At 41.5% G+C, this 17,439-nt stretch overlaps 1 protein-coding gene across 4 annotated transcripts; it reads left to right on the forward strand.

Annotated features, from left to right (window-relative positions):
* Window positions 1-2,111: 2,111 nt before the first annotated feature.
* LOC122909153 (CCHC-type zinc finger nucleic acid binding protein) lies at window positions 2,112-14,563 on the forward strand. 4 transcript variants are annotated; one of them, XM_044252896.1, is made up of 5 exons: window positions 2,112-2,271; window positions 11,777-11,893; window positions 12,012-12,104; window positions 12,286-12,487; window positions 13,473-14,563. In XM_044252896.1, the coding sequence occupies exons 2-5, from the start codon at window positions 11,791-11,793 to the stop codon at window positions 13,588-13,590; spliced, it is 516 nt and encodes a 171-aa protein (XP_044108831.1). In that variant the 5' UTR covers window positions 2,112-2,271; window positions 11,777-11,790; the 3' UTR covers window positions 13,591-14,563. The 4 variants fall into 4 exon arrangements, with proteins under 4 accessions (XP_044108831.1, XP_044108828.1, XP_044108829.1 ...); XM_044252893.1 differs by having other exon boundaries at window positions 2,113-2,271; window positions 11,777-11,914; XM_044252894.1 differs by having other exon boundaries at window positions 2,117-2,271; window positions 11,777-11,914; window positions 12,289-12,487.
* Window positions 14,564-17,439: the final 2,876 nt, after the last annotated feature.

Consider the following 17,439-nt stretch of genomic DNA (forward strand, 5'->3'; position numbering starts at 1 on the left):
CTGTTACCAGAGCTAAGCAGCAAAAACCACATTACATTTCCATTCCTTCCACTTTGGTCTTTTTAAACTTACAAAACCTTATGTCCACTGTCTATTTCACATCCACCCTCTTTTTAAAACAATTTTTTTAACATTAGGAACATTCTGTCCCTGCGTCTATAATAAATATCAAACATTTATGTAAGCATTGTGGTTGGAATGGTAAATAAAAATCAGGTCAAAAATAGGAATTGATGGTTACTATGATAATTTAACTAGTCTTCCTGGCGTGGCTTGGATGCATACAAGGTGGACTTCCTCCGTTTAGCCTCTTGCATTATACTGACTCACTGCTGGGGCTTAGGAAATCACTGCTTAAGTGTCTGCAAATGCCGCACTACTACTTACCTGGAGATATTATAAAGATTAATCAGTTAGGGAGGGGAAATCTATAAATCTGAGTAAGCTTCTTGGTAATAAAACCATGTAAGCACAAAACAGTTTTATTATTGGTAACTCTGGTGTTATATAATTCAATATACAAACTGCTAGGCAGTTCAATCTTATTGGAAGATTGGGACCCTTTCAAACTGAATTTTCATATGTTTTTGCTTTAATTTTCTTGGCTAAAAAAATTTTCTTGCCAAAAAAATCACTGGCCCTTGAAATAGGTGATTCACTCTTTGATGATTGCTATCCTTCATTAAGCGCTGTGTTGAGCACAACTTGCTAAATGCGCTATACAGTGATTAAGTAAGCACTAGTGATTTGAATCCAGGTTTAATGCCTTATTCTCAACACCTGTGCTCTTAACCACTGTGTCTTCCTACCAACATGACTTCAAAAGTCATACAGCCTGGGGACTGGGAGGATTCAATGGGATGAGAACAAGGGCAAAGGACGGGTAAAGTCTTCATGGCTACTCACCGAACTAATGCTACAAACAAGGACTGTTTATCACAGTTTTAACATCTTAATAGATCTGTGCAATTAATTTCAAATAAGATGCTCATTAAAGGAATGAAAAGTAAATTTCTGGGATATACCGGCCAACAACTTGCTAGCTTACCAACCTTGAGGAGCATATTAAGCTAATAGGTGACTATAGTAATTTCAGGGCTTTTAGAGCTCAAGAGACTGGGGGTGCTTCAATTTTTTCTCCTTTTTTTAACAAAAGTCATTTCAAGATGGTACACAAAATTCTTGAAATTTTAGTTCACATTCAACAATTTAAATTGTTTTCATCTGAAAGAAGATCTATGACTACGTATCCAAGCTTTCTTGGAGAAGATACGAAATCTCAACTAAAGCCATTCCTGAACATGATAGCCCAGGCCAGATGGATCTTCTGGCACACCGTGTGACCCCCTTGAGTCCCAGGGACTGTGACTCATCAATGTGTTAAATGGTCACAAGGTGTGTTGTGGGGCAGAGAAGTTAAATGGTCACAAGGTGTGTTGTGGGGCAGAGAAGTCTCAGGGCCATTCCTTCGCCATCTTCACACCCTCCGCAGGGCAGGTCTCTTTCCCTCCTGGGGTGCATTTTGTGAGCGTTGTTGGTGCTGGTTTATCTGTTAAGAGGTTTAAGCATCAGGGCTTCCAGGCTCTGCCTAGGCTTACACAAAAACCAAAACAAAACTTAGGGCCTGTGACCTACAGCCACAGCAACTTCTGTCAGTTGGCTGCCGCGACCTTTCCCTAAACTAAGATGTGTGTTTTAGGCAACGGGTCCTAGCTCTGAAAATCCCAAACAGAGGTCTCCGAGCAGACCCTTTTTTCTGAGCCCCAAAAGGGATAGGGATTTCCCCTGATCCCACGCTAATCACAGCCATTTCACTGAGACCCGCCCTCTAGCATCCCTGGTCGCCAGGCGCCGCGAGAGATCACAACGCTGGACACCCGAATTCCCCCCGGGTGGGGAGGAGCCTGGAATAAGCGGAAAGGGCCCAAGAAAGGTCGGGACCTGGGGTTCCGGGCGGGAAAGGCCTCACGCAGGGCACGCCGGGAAAGGCCGTGGCGCTCGGAGGTAGAAGCCCGCCCCGCCCCGCGCAGCGCTCAAGCTGGGCGGCCCTCCTCTGGGGCGGCTGTGATTGGACGGCGGAGCTCCGCGTGCTGATTGGCCGCGTGGGCGAGGCGGAGGAGAGCCGTGCGCAGCGGCGTGTGTGGGGCCGTGTGCAGACCCGCGTGTGGCGCAGGCAAGGACCCTGAAAATAAACAGCCGCTACCTTGTGAGCCACCTTTTCCAGGCCTGCGTCCGAGTCTCCGCCGCTGCGGGCCCGCTCAGACGCTGAAGGTGAGGGCCTAGAGCGGGGCCTGGGGTTGGGGGGAAGTCGCGGTGCGGGCCCTGGCCGAGGCGGACGGAGAGGTTGGGAGCGGTGAGGCGGCGATGGCGGCCGCACTCTGGCCTGCTCTGCTGCTGCGTCAGGCGGGAAACTCGGCTGCCACCGCCACCTCATGTTCAGGTTTCCGGCCTGCCGCAGTCGCGCGTCCCTGCCGCCTTTCCTTCCGTCTTGGGAAGCTGGGTCGCCGCGCCTCGGGGCTTCTTCCAGAGCCAAGGCCGCACCCCAGGCCGCAGCCTCACAGCAAAGGAGGCCCCAGCCGGTGCGCCCTTGGGACTGAGGCCCTCAGACTTCGAGGGTCGCGGAATGCTGGCCGGAGGGTCGATTTGGCGGGAACTTATTGGAAGGAGGCTGTGTGGTGGGAAAAGGACCCTGGTGTGGTTGGAGGGGGGGATGGGTTTTGGTATTTAAGCAGGCCATGTGCTGGGGTAGTGGGTCTGGCGGGCCATGTGCCAAGGGTTGTGATGGGCTAAGAAAAGGGTCACTGGAGACGCGCTTGGGTTTAGAGTGGTGGGATACTCCGCCAGAAGGCCCGAGAATCTTCGTACTCTCCATACTTGAATTTTTATCGTGGTTCAAATGCTAGGTTACTTCTCTTAACATTGCAATTCAAAAAAGAGGCAGATAGGTCTTGCTTTCCGTGAATCAACGAAATCCAACCATTTCGTGGATTAAAAAGATACAACTTAATTTGAAATTGAGACGTGAAAGTTGATGGACCAGTCCCCATCTGGATATTCCAAATGTGAAAACCTATTTTAGGACGACATAATTGCCCACATTTGGATTTGGGTGTTGATTTTATTACGGGTAAGGCATATGCTTGTTGCCACATGTTAACCACATGGTCTCAGCCACAGGGCACTTCCAAAGGAAGTGACTACATCTGGTCTTGGAGGTCTTAGAAAAAGCAAATACTGCTCAGTAGTCCTCTGTGACTTGGGATAGTGTGTTTCAGTCATTATCCAGAAAGAGCCATAGAGAGGGTAAGAAGCCAGGAGTCTGGATTAATTTACATCCTACATCCTCATCATACCCCAGAGTATACAAATTTAAAAAAAAAAGTTTCCTTCTTTCCTATTGTTGGATCTCATTTTTGAAAGATATATAACCAGTTAATTTCCGCATGGAGGAGTTACCATAAATTAAGATAGCAACTTGGTTACTCTTGCCCAAACACTATAAATTGCATGTACTATTTTGAGGGCTTTTAAAAGATGTATGAGATGAAATTCTTACCTCTTAGGCTTTTTTTTCCTTCTGCAGAGCAGTCATTTTCAGTGCTTAAAAGATCACTCTGATCATGGTTTAATCAAATCCCTACAAAAGCAATGTACCTATGTACACGCTGTGTTTAGCTTGTTGAGCCTGATCCTTGTCTACAAGGAGCTCTCTGTACTGGAATATAAAAAAATAATTTATTAGATTCCCAAGGGCTGAATTAAGGACTTAAAATTTTTTCCAAATCACAACTCTTGGCAGCAGGTTTTTTTTTTTGTTTTTTTTTTTTTTTTAAGCTAACAGTTTATGTTTGTGTACTTATCTGCATGTGTCACATTGGAAAACTTGGGTAAGTCTTAGCAGCCTAAAGGTCCACGTTTTCATACTGGTGGGAGGTAATGTGTTTCAAACAGATGTAGAGTTTCTGTCAAATATTTTGAGCCAAATCAGTGGAAGACCAAAGGGCATTTATTACACTAGCGTTTGAACAACTGGATCTCTTCTTTAAGGTATTATAAATGGGTTTTGTAAATGGTTATATTGGATTATTTTGCCTTTTAAAAAAAATCTAATAAAAATACGTGGTATGTATATGAGAAGTTAACCGGATTGGTGCTTAAAAGCGATAGAACCACAGTTTGAATAATTGGAACGGTCTGTTGGCTAAGCACTTGACCACAGGAGAGATTTTGCAGGTTTTTTTTTTCCCCCCCCTTTTGCGAGAGTGAGAGTTTTTAAAAATTGTTGGCTTCTTTCCTCTTCCTAGCCTTCTGACAGTAAGTGGAGAGCCAGAAGACTGATGCCAAGGCATCCTGGCCTGCTATGTGGAGAATGCTCTTTCCCTACTGTCTGACTTAATAGAACTCCTATTCTGGCAGTGTCAGTTGCTGCTGCAGTAAGGGCATGCTTGTGAGTAAGCTGTGCATCATTTTTGTGTTGTGAAGAGCTGCTGGAATAATAAAGTGAGAGCTTGTGGCCATCAAAATTTAAGTTGTAAGTAGGTAGAATCTGTTAAGCAGTAGTATGAAAGTGTAGTATAGTGCCCACCTGGAGTGGCTCCATAATTACAAATGAGGCTGTTAACTGGTGAAATCAGGTTGCCCGTCTTTGGTTCTGTGGTGACACTTTTAAGTTCTACCACAAAGAAGGTTGAGAAAGCCTGTCTTGGCTTAAAATTCAGGAAAGCTGTGTGATGGTATACTGTGAATAAATTAATACATGGCAGTGGGTTTTTAAAAGGTTGATAGTTCTAGTTTCAGTTTACCTAAAGAGAAGATTTTTGGCATTACAAATTAACAGGTTTTACATAGTCTCAGATCTTCAGTCTCCTTGTCAGTGAAATGGGAACAAGAATACCTAACTTGCAGGGTTGTAAGGATTACACATAATATGTTTATTAACCTTTGAGTCATAGTAGATATTTAGTTATTAAAACCCTTTGGGGTAATCAGGGCAGGAACCAGGGTGAAAACCCAGAATCGCTCCCAGTATTAAACTCTGGTCTCCTTTATTCTGGCCAGAATGCAGGCAGTGTACAGCGTAACTTGCTTCCTTCCCTTCTGTCTGTAGTTTATCTATCTTAAGGGTCTGAAGTGTTTCAGTACCATGTTGGAACACTAAACTGATTTATTAGAGCATAATGATGAGTACCTTCAGAGGGGCAAAAGCTCCCCTATGATATGGATATAGTTAGGTCAGCAGCATGAATGAGTCAGGGATAACCCTACACTTAAGGGAAATAACTGGAGATACAGTAAATGTGGATACACAACAGCTATGTTATGAAAACCATGTAAAGCAATAGATAGACAGAGCCACAAAAAACTTGTCACCCACCCCACTTGCCCGTTACTACTTATTTAAATACATTTGTAGCCAGAGTTAGGGTCTTAACTGGGATTCACATTGTTAGTCTTGAAAGTGTGCTGTTAAGATTTAAGTAGTTTACTAGCTATGTTCTTAGTATCAGAAATGGTGGAACACTTACATTGATAAAGACAAGTTAGTATAATCAATAATGTTTTCGTATCAATTCCAGAATTTAAGCCTCTATAGATGAGTGTAAAATAGTCGGACCTCTTAATTATATATGGTCTCTCGGTGAATTTTTGGTCTTTTCAAGTGGTATCTTGACCTTCTTACTGCTGCCTGGCATGCCCCATTCTCCTGCATTTCTTTTTTCTTTTTAAGATTTTTAAATTTTATCTATTTGACGGGGACACAGTGAGAGAGGGAACACAAGCAGGGGAGTGGGAGAGGGAGAAGCAGGCCCCCTGCCGAGCAGGGAGCCTGATGCAGGACTCCATCCCAGGATCCTGGGATCATGACCTGAGCAGAAGGCATTCACTCAACCACTGAGCCACCCAGGCACCCCTCCTGCATTTCTTTAAGCTGGTTTGCATCATGAAAACATGAAGTGGAAACTAAATAACTGGTTTCTGTTGTTGGAAATATAAAGTCGTTTGGCATTATTACCCAATTTTTCTTACGTCTTCATTCCATTTAGGAAGTAGACTTCGAGATGGGAAACTTGACTATAAGCAGAGTTTGCACTGTTGTAAGCTGCTCTGTAGGCATTGCACTGGGTTCTAATCCACCTGTAAGCAGTCTAACTTAATTGAGGGAAGAATAGTAAGACTAAACGGGGGACATAAACCCATAAAGTTTTTAAGTTGAGCACCTGTTAAAGACAAGACCCCTGGTAACAATCCTTATTACAGATCAGTTTTATCATCTTTTTTCCTGAAAAGGACAGACTTTAAATTGTCTGAGGTAACACAGCAGGTGTTACCCAGGCTTACCTGTTAAAAGAATTTCCAGATCTTTACTGTGTGACAGTGATAATCCATGTAGATACAAGCAGTGGTTTTTAGCAGCAAAAAGAAGGAAATACATGCATGCTCTCCTGCCTGGCAACAGTGAAAACAGCATTTTGTCTTTTATCTTTATTGGTAGATATGTCTTACAGCATTCCATAAAATACTAGAGATCTAGTAGATTGTGAATTCCTGGAGTAATAGAATTTTATTAGATAATCCGAAATAAACATTTTTTGAGAGTGATAGTACATCCTCAATGAGAACATAATTTAAAAATACATAACCTTTTTTTACTTTTTTTAAGATTTTATGACACAGCACACAAACGGGCAGGAAGGGCAGAGGGAGAGGAAGCAGCAGACTTCCCACTGAGCAGGGAGCCCAACTTGCAGATCTATCCCATGACCCTGGGATCATGAGCTGAAGGCAGATGCCCAACTGACTGAGCCACGTAGGTGCCCCTACATTGTTACTTTAAATGAATGGTGCAGTAACTCTTGTGATAGCAAGAATTTAGGTGTTAGTACTTGGTTAGATTGGGTTGAATCTGTACAAGAAACAGTTTGTTTCATTTGGCAAATGATTATTAATTGTCCCCTTCCCGGAAGCAGTTAAAGTACTGAGTGTAACTGCTACTAAAAGGATAATTGTAGGGGCGCCTGGGTGGCTCAGTGGGTTGAGCCGCTGCCTTCGGCTCAGGTCATGATCTCAGGGTCCTGGGATCGAGTCCCACGTCGGGCTCTCTGCTCAGCAGGGGGCCTGCTTCCCTTCCCCTCTCTCTGCCTGCCTCTCTGCCTACTGTGATCTCTCTCTGTCAAATAAATAAATAAAATCTTTAAAAAAAAAAAAAAGGATAATTGTATGGGGTGTTGTGCTTGAAAGGTGAATTACTTGTTCTCTGCCCTCAGGAATATGATAAAAGTCAATATAGTAGTGTCATCAGACAGATACCAATAAAGTACTGTCAGCTTTACTAGGAAAGAGAGTTCCAGTCTAGGAGATGTCAGATTCTTTTATAAGAGTTGGCATTTGAGTTGGCCATTGAAGGTTGGAAAAGGTTGTGACAGGTGGAGAGGGCAGCGGCAGCACAGTGCAGCAAAATTCCAGCCAGGCGTAGTCATAGGCAGTGAGAATCACAGAACCAAAATTCTCTACGGTCTTACCTTACTGCCTCTTTTCATAGGGAATAGCATATAATTCTCTATAAAGACCTTTTAATTAACTACATTTTACATATAAGATGAATATTAGTAAGGGGACCTTCTTCTAGGATAAGTGATTGGTCTTTAAAACATAGTGGGAATCGGTTGGTTTAATGTTACTGATGAGACAGATCTATCACAGGAGACTAAGTGAAAATGTAGAACAGCTAATTGACTGTGATTGGTTTGACCAAAGGGGGAGAAGGCAGATTGCATATACATTACCTAAGGCCACTGGGAAGATCTTTTAGAAAGCTTGTGGCCTACTGATGATGGGTCTTTGGGATGTTAATGAAATGTCTTTCCCTTTAAGACTTCGTTTGGGTTTTTTTTTGTTTGTTTTTGTTTTTTTTTTTTGTTTTTTTGACCTGTATTTATTCCAGAAAACAAAATTTATGTGAGACTAAAATTTGTTGATGGCAAAGCAAATACCTAAAACTAGTTAAAGTGTATAAAGTTGCCTATCTCTTTAGTAGAGTTGTTAATTACTGTCTAAATGGAGAAATACTGCTTTCCCTAAATAATTTGTGGTTCATATAGAAATGATTACACTTTAACCAAATTTCAATTAAGAATTAGGGTGAGGAGAAGAAGTAGAGTGTAGTGTTTAATCTTTAAATGTTATTTTAGGGGCGCCTGGGTGGCTCAGTGGTTAAGCCGCTGCCTTCGGCTCAGGTCATGATCTCAGAGCCCTGGGATCGAGCCCCGCATCAGGCTTTCTGCTCAGCAGGGAGCCTGCTTCCTCCTCTCTCTCTCTGCCTGCCTGTGATCTCTCTCTGTCAAATAAATAAATAAAATCTTTTTAAATAAATAAATAAATAAATGTTATTTTAACTAATTGTCTTCTTTCCAGAAGTACTTTTCCTGTGATTTCTTTTTCTTCCTGTTCATTTTGGATCTGGTTCCTGTGCATAGAGATAAGACAAAATGGAGAAACAATTCATGAAAAAATGTACACATAGATGAATCAATTTTGGGGGGGGGGTGTGGTATCTTCTTTTTACTTATTTATTTATTTGGCAGAGAGGGAGAAGCAGGCTCCCTGAGTAAGGAGCCAGAAGGGGGCTCCATCTCAGGACCCTGGGATCATGACCCAAGCTGAAGGGTAGAAGGGTAGGTGCTTCACTGAGCCACCCAGGCACCCAGAGAAATCAGTTCTTGAGTAGTTTTTTTTTTAAAATATTTTATTTATTTGACAGAGATCACAAGTAGGCAGAGAGAAAGGAAGGCGCCCCTTGAGTAGTTTTTTTAAACTCGTATTTCTATGCTGAAAGTAAACCTACTTTATATACATGATGATTCATTGTAACATATTTCTTTTGTAGTTTATTATAAAATAAAGTGTTCTTTTAAAGCATCAGTCTAAAGGGGTGATTGAAAGTAGCTTTAGAAATGTGTATTGAGGGACGCCTGGGTGGCTCAGTTGGTTGGATGACTGCCTTCGGCTCAGGGCGTGATCCTGGAGTCCCGGGATCGAGTCCCGCATCGGGCTCCCAGCTCCATGGGGAGTCTGCTTCGCTCTCTGACCTTCTCCTCGCTAGTGCTCTCTCTCACTGTCTCTCTCTCTCTCAACTAAAATAAAATCTTTTAAAAAAAAAATAAAAAAAAAGAAATGTGTATTGAGTATGATTATGATATTTTTTAAAAGACAAGCTAATCTTGTTTACATATGTATCAGTAAATGTAATTTTTTAAAAGATCTTATTAGAGGGGTGCCTGGGTGGCTCAGTGGGTTAAAGCCTCTGCCTTTGGCTCAGGTCATGATCCCATGGACCTGGGATCGAGCCCTGCATCTGGCTCTCTGCTCCGCAGGGAGCCTGCTTCTCTGCTTCTTCCTCTCTCTCTCTCTCTCTCTGCCTACTTGTGATCTCTCTCTGTCAAATAAATAAAATCTTAAAAAAAAAAAAAGAAGAAAAAAGATCTTATTAGAGCATGAACAAGTGGGAGAGGGAGAAGCAGACTCCCTACAGACCAGCAGCGCTTGGTCCCAGGACCCAGAGATCATACCTGAGCCTAAGCAGACACTTAACTGACTGAGCCAGCCAGGAGCCCCTCTTGTTTAAATATTAAATGATAAAATACTCAGGACTTGTCAGATTGCCTGTATTACCTTATAAAAGAAAGTGATCATTTCTGTGCAAAGAATTCATTGACAGCAGTAGTTAAATGTGCTTAAATTGGTCTGGCTATAATAAACTGGAGAAGCTGCAAAATGAAAAGGAGGGTACAAGGTACCATAAGCAACTCTTTTCTGTGATCTTTTTATTTTTTATTATTTTTTATCCTAACTCTTCTTTCTGGTGGTAACCAGTACTTTATATGACTTAAAAGGCAAATACTAGTAAAAGAAAGCAAATGTAATCTCATGCTTTGCAAAAACACATTTTTAATCTTTATTGGCTGTTTTCTTCCCCCCCTCCCTTTTTTTTTTTTTTTTTTAAGATTTTATGTATGTATTTGACAGAGATCACATTAGGCAGAGAGGCAGGCAGAGAGAGGAAGGGAAGCAGGCTCCCTACTGAGCAGAGAGCCCGATGTGGAGCTTGATCCCAGGATTCTGGGATCATAACCTGAGCCAAAGCCAGAGGCTTTAACCCACTGAGCACCCAGGTGCCCCTGGCTGTTTTCTTCTGACTAGAAATGTGCATTATGTATCCTGAAACCACTAACCTTTTTTTTTTTTAAAGATTTATTTGAAGGGTTGGGGAGGGAGAGAGAATCCTAAGCAGATTCTCTGCTGAGCTGCCCATGAGATCATGACCTGAGTCATTTTAAATCACAAGTTGGACACCTAACTGACTGAGCCACTCAGGTACCCCTGAAACCACTAACTCTTAAGTATCCCATGCTGGTCCCTGCCTGTCCTTCCCCCCCAGCCCATTTTTGGTAATGTGTTTATATGGCAAGTGGCAGGAATTGATAAAAAGATCCCTTTGAAAACTTACCTGAATCTGATTGTAGATACTTGGGGTAAGTATTGAGGTCTTTTGAATATTTGACAATGGAAACGTCTGAAACTGAACTTAGCTTAATTTTTAGTTAGTGGATTCTCTATAACTTAGCAATGAACTGGTTACTGAAAGGGTGGCGGGGAGGGGGGACTTTAGCATTTCACTGTCACTTGAATTTTGGTACTATGGTTGACTTGGATAATTACACTCTCTAGTCAGTCTTAGTTGTTTTGCTAGATCATGGTGCTTATCTTTGAGAGGGTAGTTAAAAAACTTGGTGTACCATGGGTTAACACTGGGAATAGGGTAAAGATACTGAGATGTGGAAGTTACTATGCTGCATTGTTCTGAGCTAGTTTGTTTTTTAAAAACCACTTTCCTAGGAGTTCCATTCTATTTCAGGAATAGTTCCTGTTTATTTTTAGATTGTTACATAAGAAGTATAAAATTCATTTGCTTTAGTGGGAGTTTTGGCCCCCTTGTAAATAATACCCAATAAAGGAATCCGTTGTGACATTCCAGATAGCCTTGTTTGAAATGTAAAACTACAGGAAAATTGAGAAAGAAGAGAATAAAAGAAAAAAAGAAAGGTCCTGGGCTTTAGATGGTTTTTGATACTTTGGTGTACCCTTTTGTTGTTTTTCTAATATTTTTAACATATTGTATCTTCTAGAGAAAATTTATATCCTGCATTTCTTTTAACATGTCTGCTGTAAAGAGTCTGCAGACAAGTGCTGCGGTTAACCAGGCACTGTTAGATGCTAAAGTTAGAAAGTTTCTCTTTAGCTACCTCTCACTCTCAAAGTACATACTGTGGTTCTGTTGTTTTGAGCTATTCCGATTTTATGACCATTAAATAACCAGTTGCCCAAAATGAAGTTGACTGGCTTGTAACCATGAAAATGTGGCCATTAAATTAGAGCTGGAAGGAGATACTATTATTTCTTATATGGATGTGCATTGATACTAACTCTTTGCATTCTATCACCTCATTAATAACTGAATAACATTTGTGTTAGTCCACATATTCATAATTTAATGGTTTTAAAAATCAAATTATATCCAAACGTTTTACATTTTTTCAGTTTTACTATATTTCTTAATAGGCATATGATGCCTAAGTACATAGTTGTGTGGCCCTTTTTCTAACCAGTATATATGCTGGCTTCTTCCCTCAGAATAATTATCCAAAAATACACTAAAAGGGCAGTAAAAGCTAAAAGTAAATTCAAGTAGTTTAACAATGTCATTTTTAATATTTCGAAGATCTAACTGCAGCCATGAGCAGCAATGAGTGTTTCAAGTGTGGACGATCTGGCCATTGGGCCCGGGAATGCCCTACTGGTGGAGGCCGTGGTCGTGGAATGAGAAGCCGTGGCAGAGGTGGTTTTACCTCGGATAGAGGTATTTTTGTCGAATAAAAAATTTTGAAGCACTTCAGTGTTTATTAGTATCAAGACTGGCCTAATTAGCCAAATTCTTTTGTTTTTGCCCAAAATAGGTTTCCAGTTTGTTTCCTCATCTCTTCCAGACATCTGTTATCGCTGTGGTGAGTCTGGCCATCTTGCCAAGGATTGTGATCTTCAAGAGGATGGTAAGTATTTAACACTTCTTTTCATACTCTTGTAGAATTTGGAGAGGTGAGCATGTACTACTGCTGCACATAGCATTGGGAAAGACTTAATACCTTTGAGGTTTTGTATTGTATGGCTTAAAACAAAGCAATGTTTTGTAAAGGTTTTATAGTCTTGGTCTGCTTCTTTTCCTTATTGTTGAAGCCTGCTATAACTGCGGTAGAGGTGGCCATATTGCCAAGGACTGCAAGGAGCCCAAGAGAGAGCGAGAGCAATGCTGCTACAACTGTGGCAAACCAGGCCATCTGGCTCGTGACTGTGACCATGCGGATGAGCAGAAGTGCTATTCTTGTGGAGAATTTGGACACATTCAGAAAGACTGCACCAAAGTGAAGTGCTATAGGTAAGTTAGAGTGTTGCTAGAGGAAGCCTTGTGGCAGAGATTATTTTAGAAGTGAGTTAGGTATAAATGGAAGGGACTTGGGGACCATTTATTGAAAGTTGGCTGTGACCAGATGATGATAATTTTCAGCATATGTAACCAGCAGCCTGTCTGTACATTCGTCACTGTTCTGCCATCAAGGCTTGTGGCTTATGGCAACTGGACAACTTACACAACTTTGGAACTTTTAACGATTTAAAAATAAGAACTCTTCTGCTATAATTTGGAGTTTTCAGAGGCATTGTAGAAAACTGTAATTCCCATACACAAATACTCTGTTCTACAACCAGAAATCTTTGTGGATAAAACATACAATAAAATGTACATATTTAAGGCATAAAATTTGGAAGGTTTTGATAAGTATCTACCAGTGAAATCTTAGAGATTAATTTGTATAAAGGTACATCTTGGGGCACCTGGCTGGCTCATTCAGAGGAGAGTGCAACTCTTGATCTTGGGGACATGATTTTGAGTCCTACCTGGGTTTAGAGATTACTTAAATACAACTTAGGAAGAAGGTACATCTTAGCCAATGTCATTGATTTTAGCATTTTGGAGGGAGAGAGAATCCCAAGCAGGTTCCATGCCCAGCACAGAATGGGGCTTAGGGCTCGATACCATGACTATGAGCTCATGACCTGGGCTGAAATTAAAAGTCAGTTGGTTAACCAGTTGAGCCATCCAGGTGTCCCTGTTTTTGGTGTTTTGGTGTTTTTGGTGGATCTTTTAACGGTGAAAATTCTAATTTTATGCCTTTGGCTGCATAATTGAGTGCTTTGTTACTTAATTCCTGCTTCCTGCTCTTAATTTAGGGGTTAATGAGACTCTTGAGGGAAAAAAAATGCATTGCTTCATTGCTATGCTTTTTGTTCCTCAGTTACTATTGCTCCAGTACAGTTTTGCATTTTCTGAGTACATTGTGAAAACTCTCTCTCTTTTTTTTAAGGTGTGGTGAAACTGGTCACGTAGCCATCAACTGCAGCAAGACAAGTGAAGTCAACTGTTACCGCTGTGGCGAGTCAGGGCATCTTGCACGGGAATGCACGATTGAAGCCACAGCTTAATTATTTTCCTTTGTCGCCCCTCCTTTTTCTGATTGATGGTTGTATTATTTTCTCTGAATCCTCTTCACTGGCCAAAGGTTGGCAGATAGAGGCTACTCCCAGGCCAGTGAGCTTTACTTGCCGTGTAAAAGGAGGAAAGGGGTGGAAAAAAATCGACTTTCTGCATTTAACTACAAAAAAAAAGTTTATGTTTAGTTTGGTAGAGGTGTTATGTATAATGCTTTGTTAAAGAACCCCCTTTCCGCGCCACTGGTGAATAGGGATTGAGGAATGGGAAGAGTTGAGTCAGACCAGTAAGCCCGTTCTGGGTTTCTTGGATATGTTCCCATGTAGGAGGTAAAACCAATTCTGGAAGTATTTATGAGCTTCCATAAATAACTTTAATTTTAGCATAATGATGGCCTTGGATTGTCTGACCTCAGTAGCTATTAAATAACATCAAGTAACATCTGTATCAGGCCCTACATAGAACATACAGTTGAGTGGGAGTAAACAAAATAAAAAGACAAACGTGTGTTAATGGCTGTGCGAGAAAAATCGGGATAAAGGCCTAAACAGGAACAACTTCATCACAGCGTTGATGCTGGATATACATAAGGTGATGGCAAAGGTTTAGAACACATTTTTTCAAAGACTAAATCTAAAACCCAGAGTAAACATCTATGCTCAGAGTTAGCATAATTTGGAGTTATTCAGGAATTGCAGAGAAATGCATTTTCACAGAAATCAAGATGTTATTTTTGTATACTATATCACTTAGACAACTGTGTTTCATTTGCTGTAATCAGTTTTTAAAAAGTCAGATGGAAAAAGCAACTGAAGTCCTAGAAAATAGAAATGTAATTTTAAACTATCCAATAAAGCTGGAGGAGGAAGGGGAGTTTGACTAAAGTTCTTTTTGTTTGTTTCAAATTTTCATTAATGTATATAGTGCAAAATGCCATATTAAAGAGGGGAATGTGGAGGACTAAAAGCTGACAGTTTGGACTTTTCTTTGTGTTCTAACCCAGTCATGTCTTCAGTAATGAAAAACAGCTATTATAAGGAAGTATAGATTCTTTGGTGTCCTGTTACGCAGGGATATAAAAAATTCCCTTTGTAACCCATTACAATGCTGCCCTTTACCTCTCTGTTCATTCTTGATAGTTTTAATGCCATTGTTATGTTTTAACATGTGGTACTTTTCCTGGGCATCATAAGGATGTGAAATGTTTTTCATTTCTTGTTTCTCTAAGATTGTTACAGAGTTGAGACAAACCTTAGAAATTACTTGGTTTAATGAACAACTCACTTTATAAATGAGTTCAAAGCTTGTATAAGCATATATAAGTGGAAGCTTAACTTGTTTGAGAAATATACAGCTACCTAGAGTCTAGAACCTACGCAAGTATACTTCCTCCACACTATGTCCTCTTTTTTTGCCCCCCTCCCCCAGCTAAACGAACTATAGTTAGTAGTTTATGCTTTCCTGACTTAGTTAATTCTTTCCCCTTCATACTGCCATGTGGTTCTTCACATTGGATATATATTGTTTTCCCCAGGTAGTCCCATTTTTTTTTTATCTATACCATTGCAAGGTTAAGATGTTGGTGTCTAAGCTGTGCTGTGCCAATTCCTACTTGGTCTCATTAATAGTCAAAAGGAGGCAAAGTAAAAAAGTGTGAAGCCCTGGTATGTAGGTCCTTTCACTCATGAATACAAGCTAACAAGTTTTCTCCTTTGCTATTTGTATTGAGCAAATGATATATATTAGATGTTAACTAGACATGTTAAATGTCTTGATAATTTTTGTTTCTGTTGCAAGGAAAAGATAGCATAAAGGAAGACCTGTTTTCAAAGGCATCATTGTTAAATGTAGATTCAGGTTTGGGGGTGGTAAGCATGGGGTTATTTTCCCCTCAAGGTTTTCCAGCCTCAAGTTGGAAAACCTAGCAGTGAGATATTTAGAACCGTTTTTGCTTCACACAACTGCTCTTTGTCCTGCATTTGTAGTACCTAGGAGCCTTTTGTTTAAAGCCCTTTGATACGCATAACTGAGGGCCTATTCACAGGCCACATAAGTGTTCTTTCATAAGGTTGCATTTAGTTGCATTGATCTTGACTGAGCAAGTACAACGTGAAAATACTTGTATTCTAGGGAAATCAAACTAATTGCTGAAAGCCAATGAGAAGTTCCTGTAGCAAGGAAGGATTTGTTGTAAGACTTTTTTAAATGATTATTTTATTTACTGGAGGGGGCAGAGGGAGAGAATTCTGAAGCAGACGACTCAGTGTGGAGGCTGACAATGAGCTCAGTCCCAAGAGTTGGATACCCAACAACCTTAACTGAGCCACCCAGGAGCCTTGGTTTTAAGCAACTTTTTAAAAATCATTTTCAGATAGTAAGTAGTATATTGCCTTGATAGGCCAGCTCTGTCAAAAATGGGGTTTGTTTGGGATTTAGCAGCTTTCACTTTGGGTAAGAAACCAATCCCCCATTTCTTAAGGTCTGAGAGCCCTATGCCTGCCAGGTCGATAAAAGGGCAAGGATTTCTCCTACCAAGGGTTGAGGGGATGGAAGGATAAGTGGAGGTGCTGCAAGGAATTCTACATTGTCTAACATTTTCATCTTTGCATCCCTGTTAAGTTTTGCTGCCTTTTTGCTTGCTTCTACAGTAATTTCTCAGCCTCTTGAAGCTGCTTCAATAGGAGTGGATCAGATGGAAATCTTGCCTACAAACTTAACCTTGAAGAATCTAATAAAGAATAGTTAAAAGAATAATCCATACATTGAAGGGTACCTGGCTGGCTCAGTAGAGCATGCAGCTGTTGATCTTGGGGTCCCGAGTTCAAGCCCCACTTCGGGCTTCGGAGGTTACTTTTTTTTTTTTTCTTTTTTTGAAAGATTTTACTTGTCAGAGTGCATGCACAAGCAGGCAGAGTGGCAGAGAGAGAAGCAGGCTCCCCGCTGGGGCCTTATATGGGACTCGATCCCAGGGCCCTGGGATCATGACCTGAGCCAAAGGCAGTGGCTTAACCAACTAAGCCACCCAGGCATCCCTGGAGGTTACATTTAAAAAAATAGGTCATGCTCTCGGGGTCCTGCACTGGGCATGGAGCCTGCTTAAAATTCTCTACCTCAGGATGCCTGGGTGGCTCAGTGGGTTAAAGCCTCTGCCTTCAGCTCAGGTCTTGATTCCAGGGTGCTGGGATTGAGCCCCACGTTGGGCTCTCTGCTCAGCGGGAAACCTGCTTCCCCCTCTCTGCCTGCCTCTCTGCCTACTTGGATTTCTGTCAAATAAATAAAATCTTTTTAAAAAATTCTCTACCTGTGTCCCCATCCCCACCCCCACTGCTCATGTATACACTCTCAAAATACTCAAATTGAGCATTCCATCTAACTTAGATGTGCATACCAAAGCTGCGCCTGGGTGGCTCAGTGGGTTAAGCCTTTGCCTTCGGCTCGGGTCATGATCCCAGGGTCCTGGGATGGAGCCCCGCGTCGGGCTCTCTGCTCAGCGGGGAGCCTGCTTCCTCCTCTCTCTGCCTGCCTCTCTGTCTACTTGTGATCTCTATCTGTCAAATAAAAAAAATCTTAAAAGATTTTATTTGAGAGAACATGAGCTAGGGGAGAGGCAGACTCCCTGCTGTGCAGGGGCACCCAGTGCAGGCCTCATTCCAGAACCCTGGGATGGTGACCCGAGCTGAAGGCAGACACTTAAGCAACTGAGCCATCCAGGTGCTCCTATTAAGTAGTTTAAAATGTTAATTTCAGTGATCTTTGAAACTTTATTTTATTGAAGATTTAGAGTGAGCAAGGGTGGGGTCAGTGAAACTCTCAAGCAGGCTCCCCACTGAGCGCAAAACCCC

Source organism: Neovison vison, chromosome 6 (genome assembly GCF_020171115.1).
Source record: "Neovison vison isolate M4711 chromosome 6, ASM_NN_V1, whole genome shotgun sequence".
Lineage (NCBI taxonomy): Eukaryota > Metazoa > Chordata > Mammalia > Carnivora > Mustelidae > Neogale > Neogale vison.

What these genes read in the sequence shown, in the direction of transcription:
- LOC122909153 (XM_044252893.1), top strand. Translation starts at nt 11,791, where the DNA reads ATGAGCAGCAATGAGTGTTTCAAGTGTGGACGATCTGGCCATTGGGCC. An exon ending in TGGTTTTACCTCGGATAGAG is followed by an intron (nt 11,915 to 12,011) that starts GTATTTTTGTCG and finishes TGCCCAAAATAG; the next exon opens with GTTTCCAGTTTGTTTCCTCA. An exon ending in TTGTGATCTTCAAGAGGATG is followed by an intron (nt 12,105 to 12,285) that starts GTAAGTATTTAA and finishes TCCTTATTGTTG; the next exon opens with AAGCCTGCTATAACTGCGGT.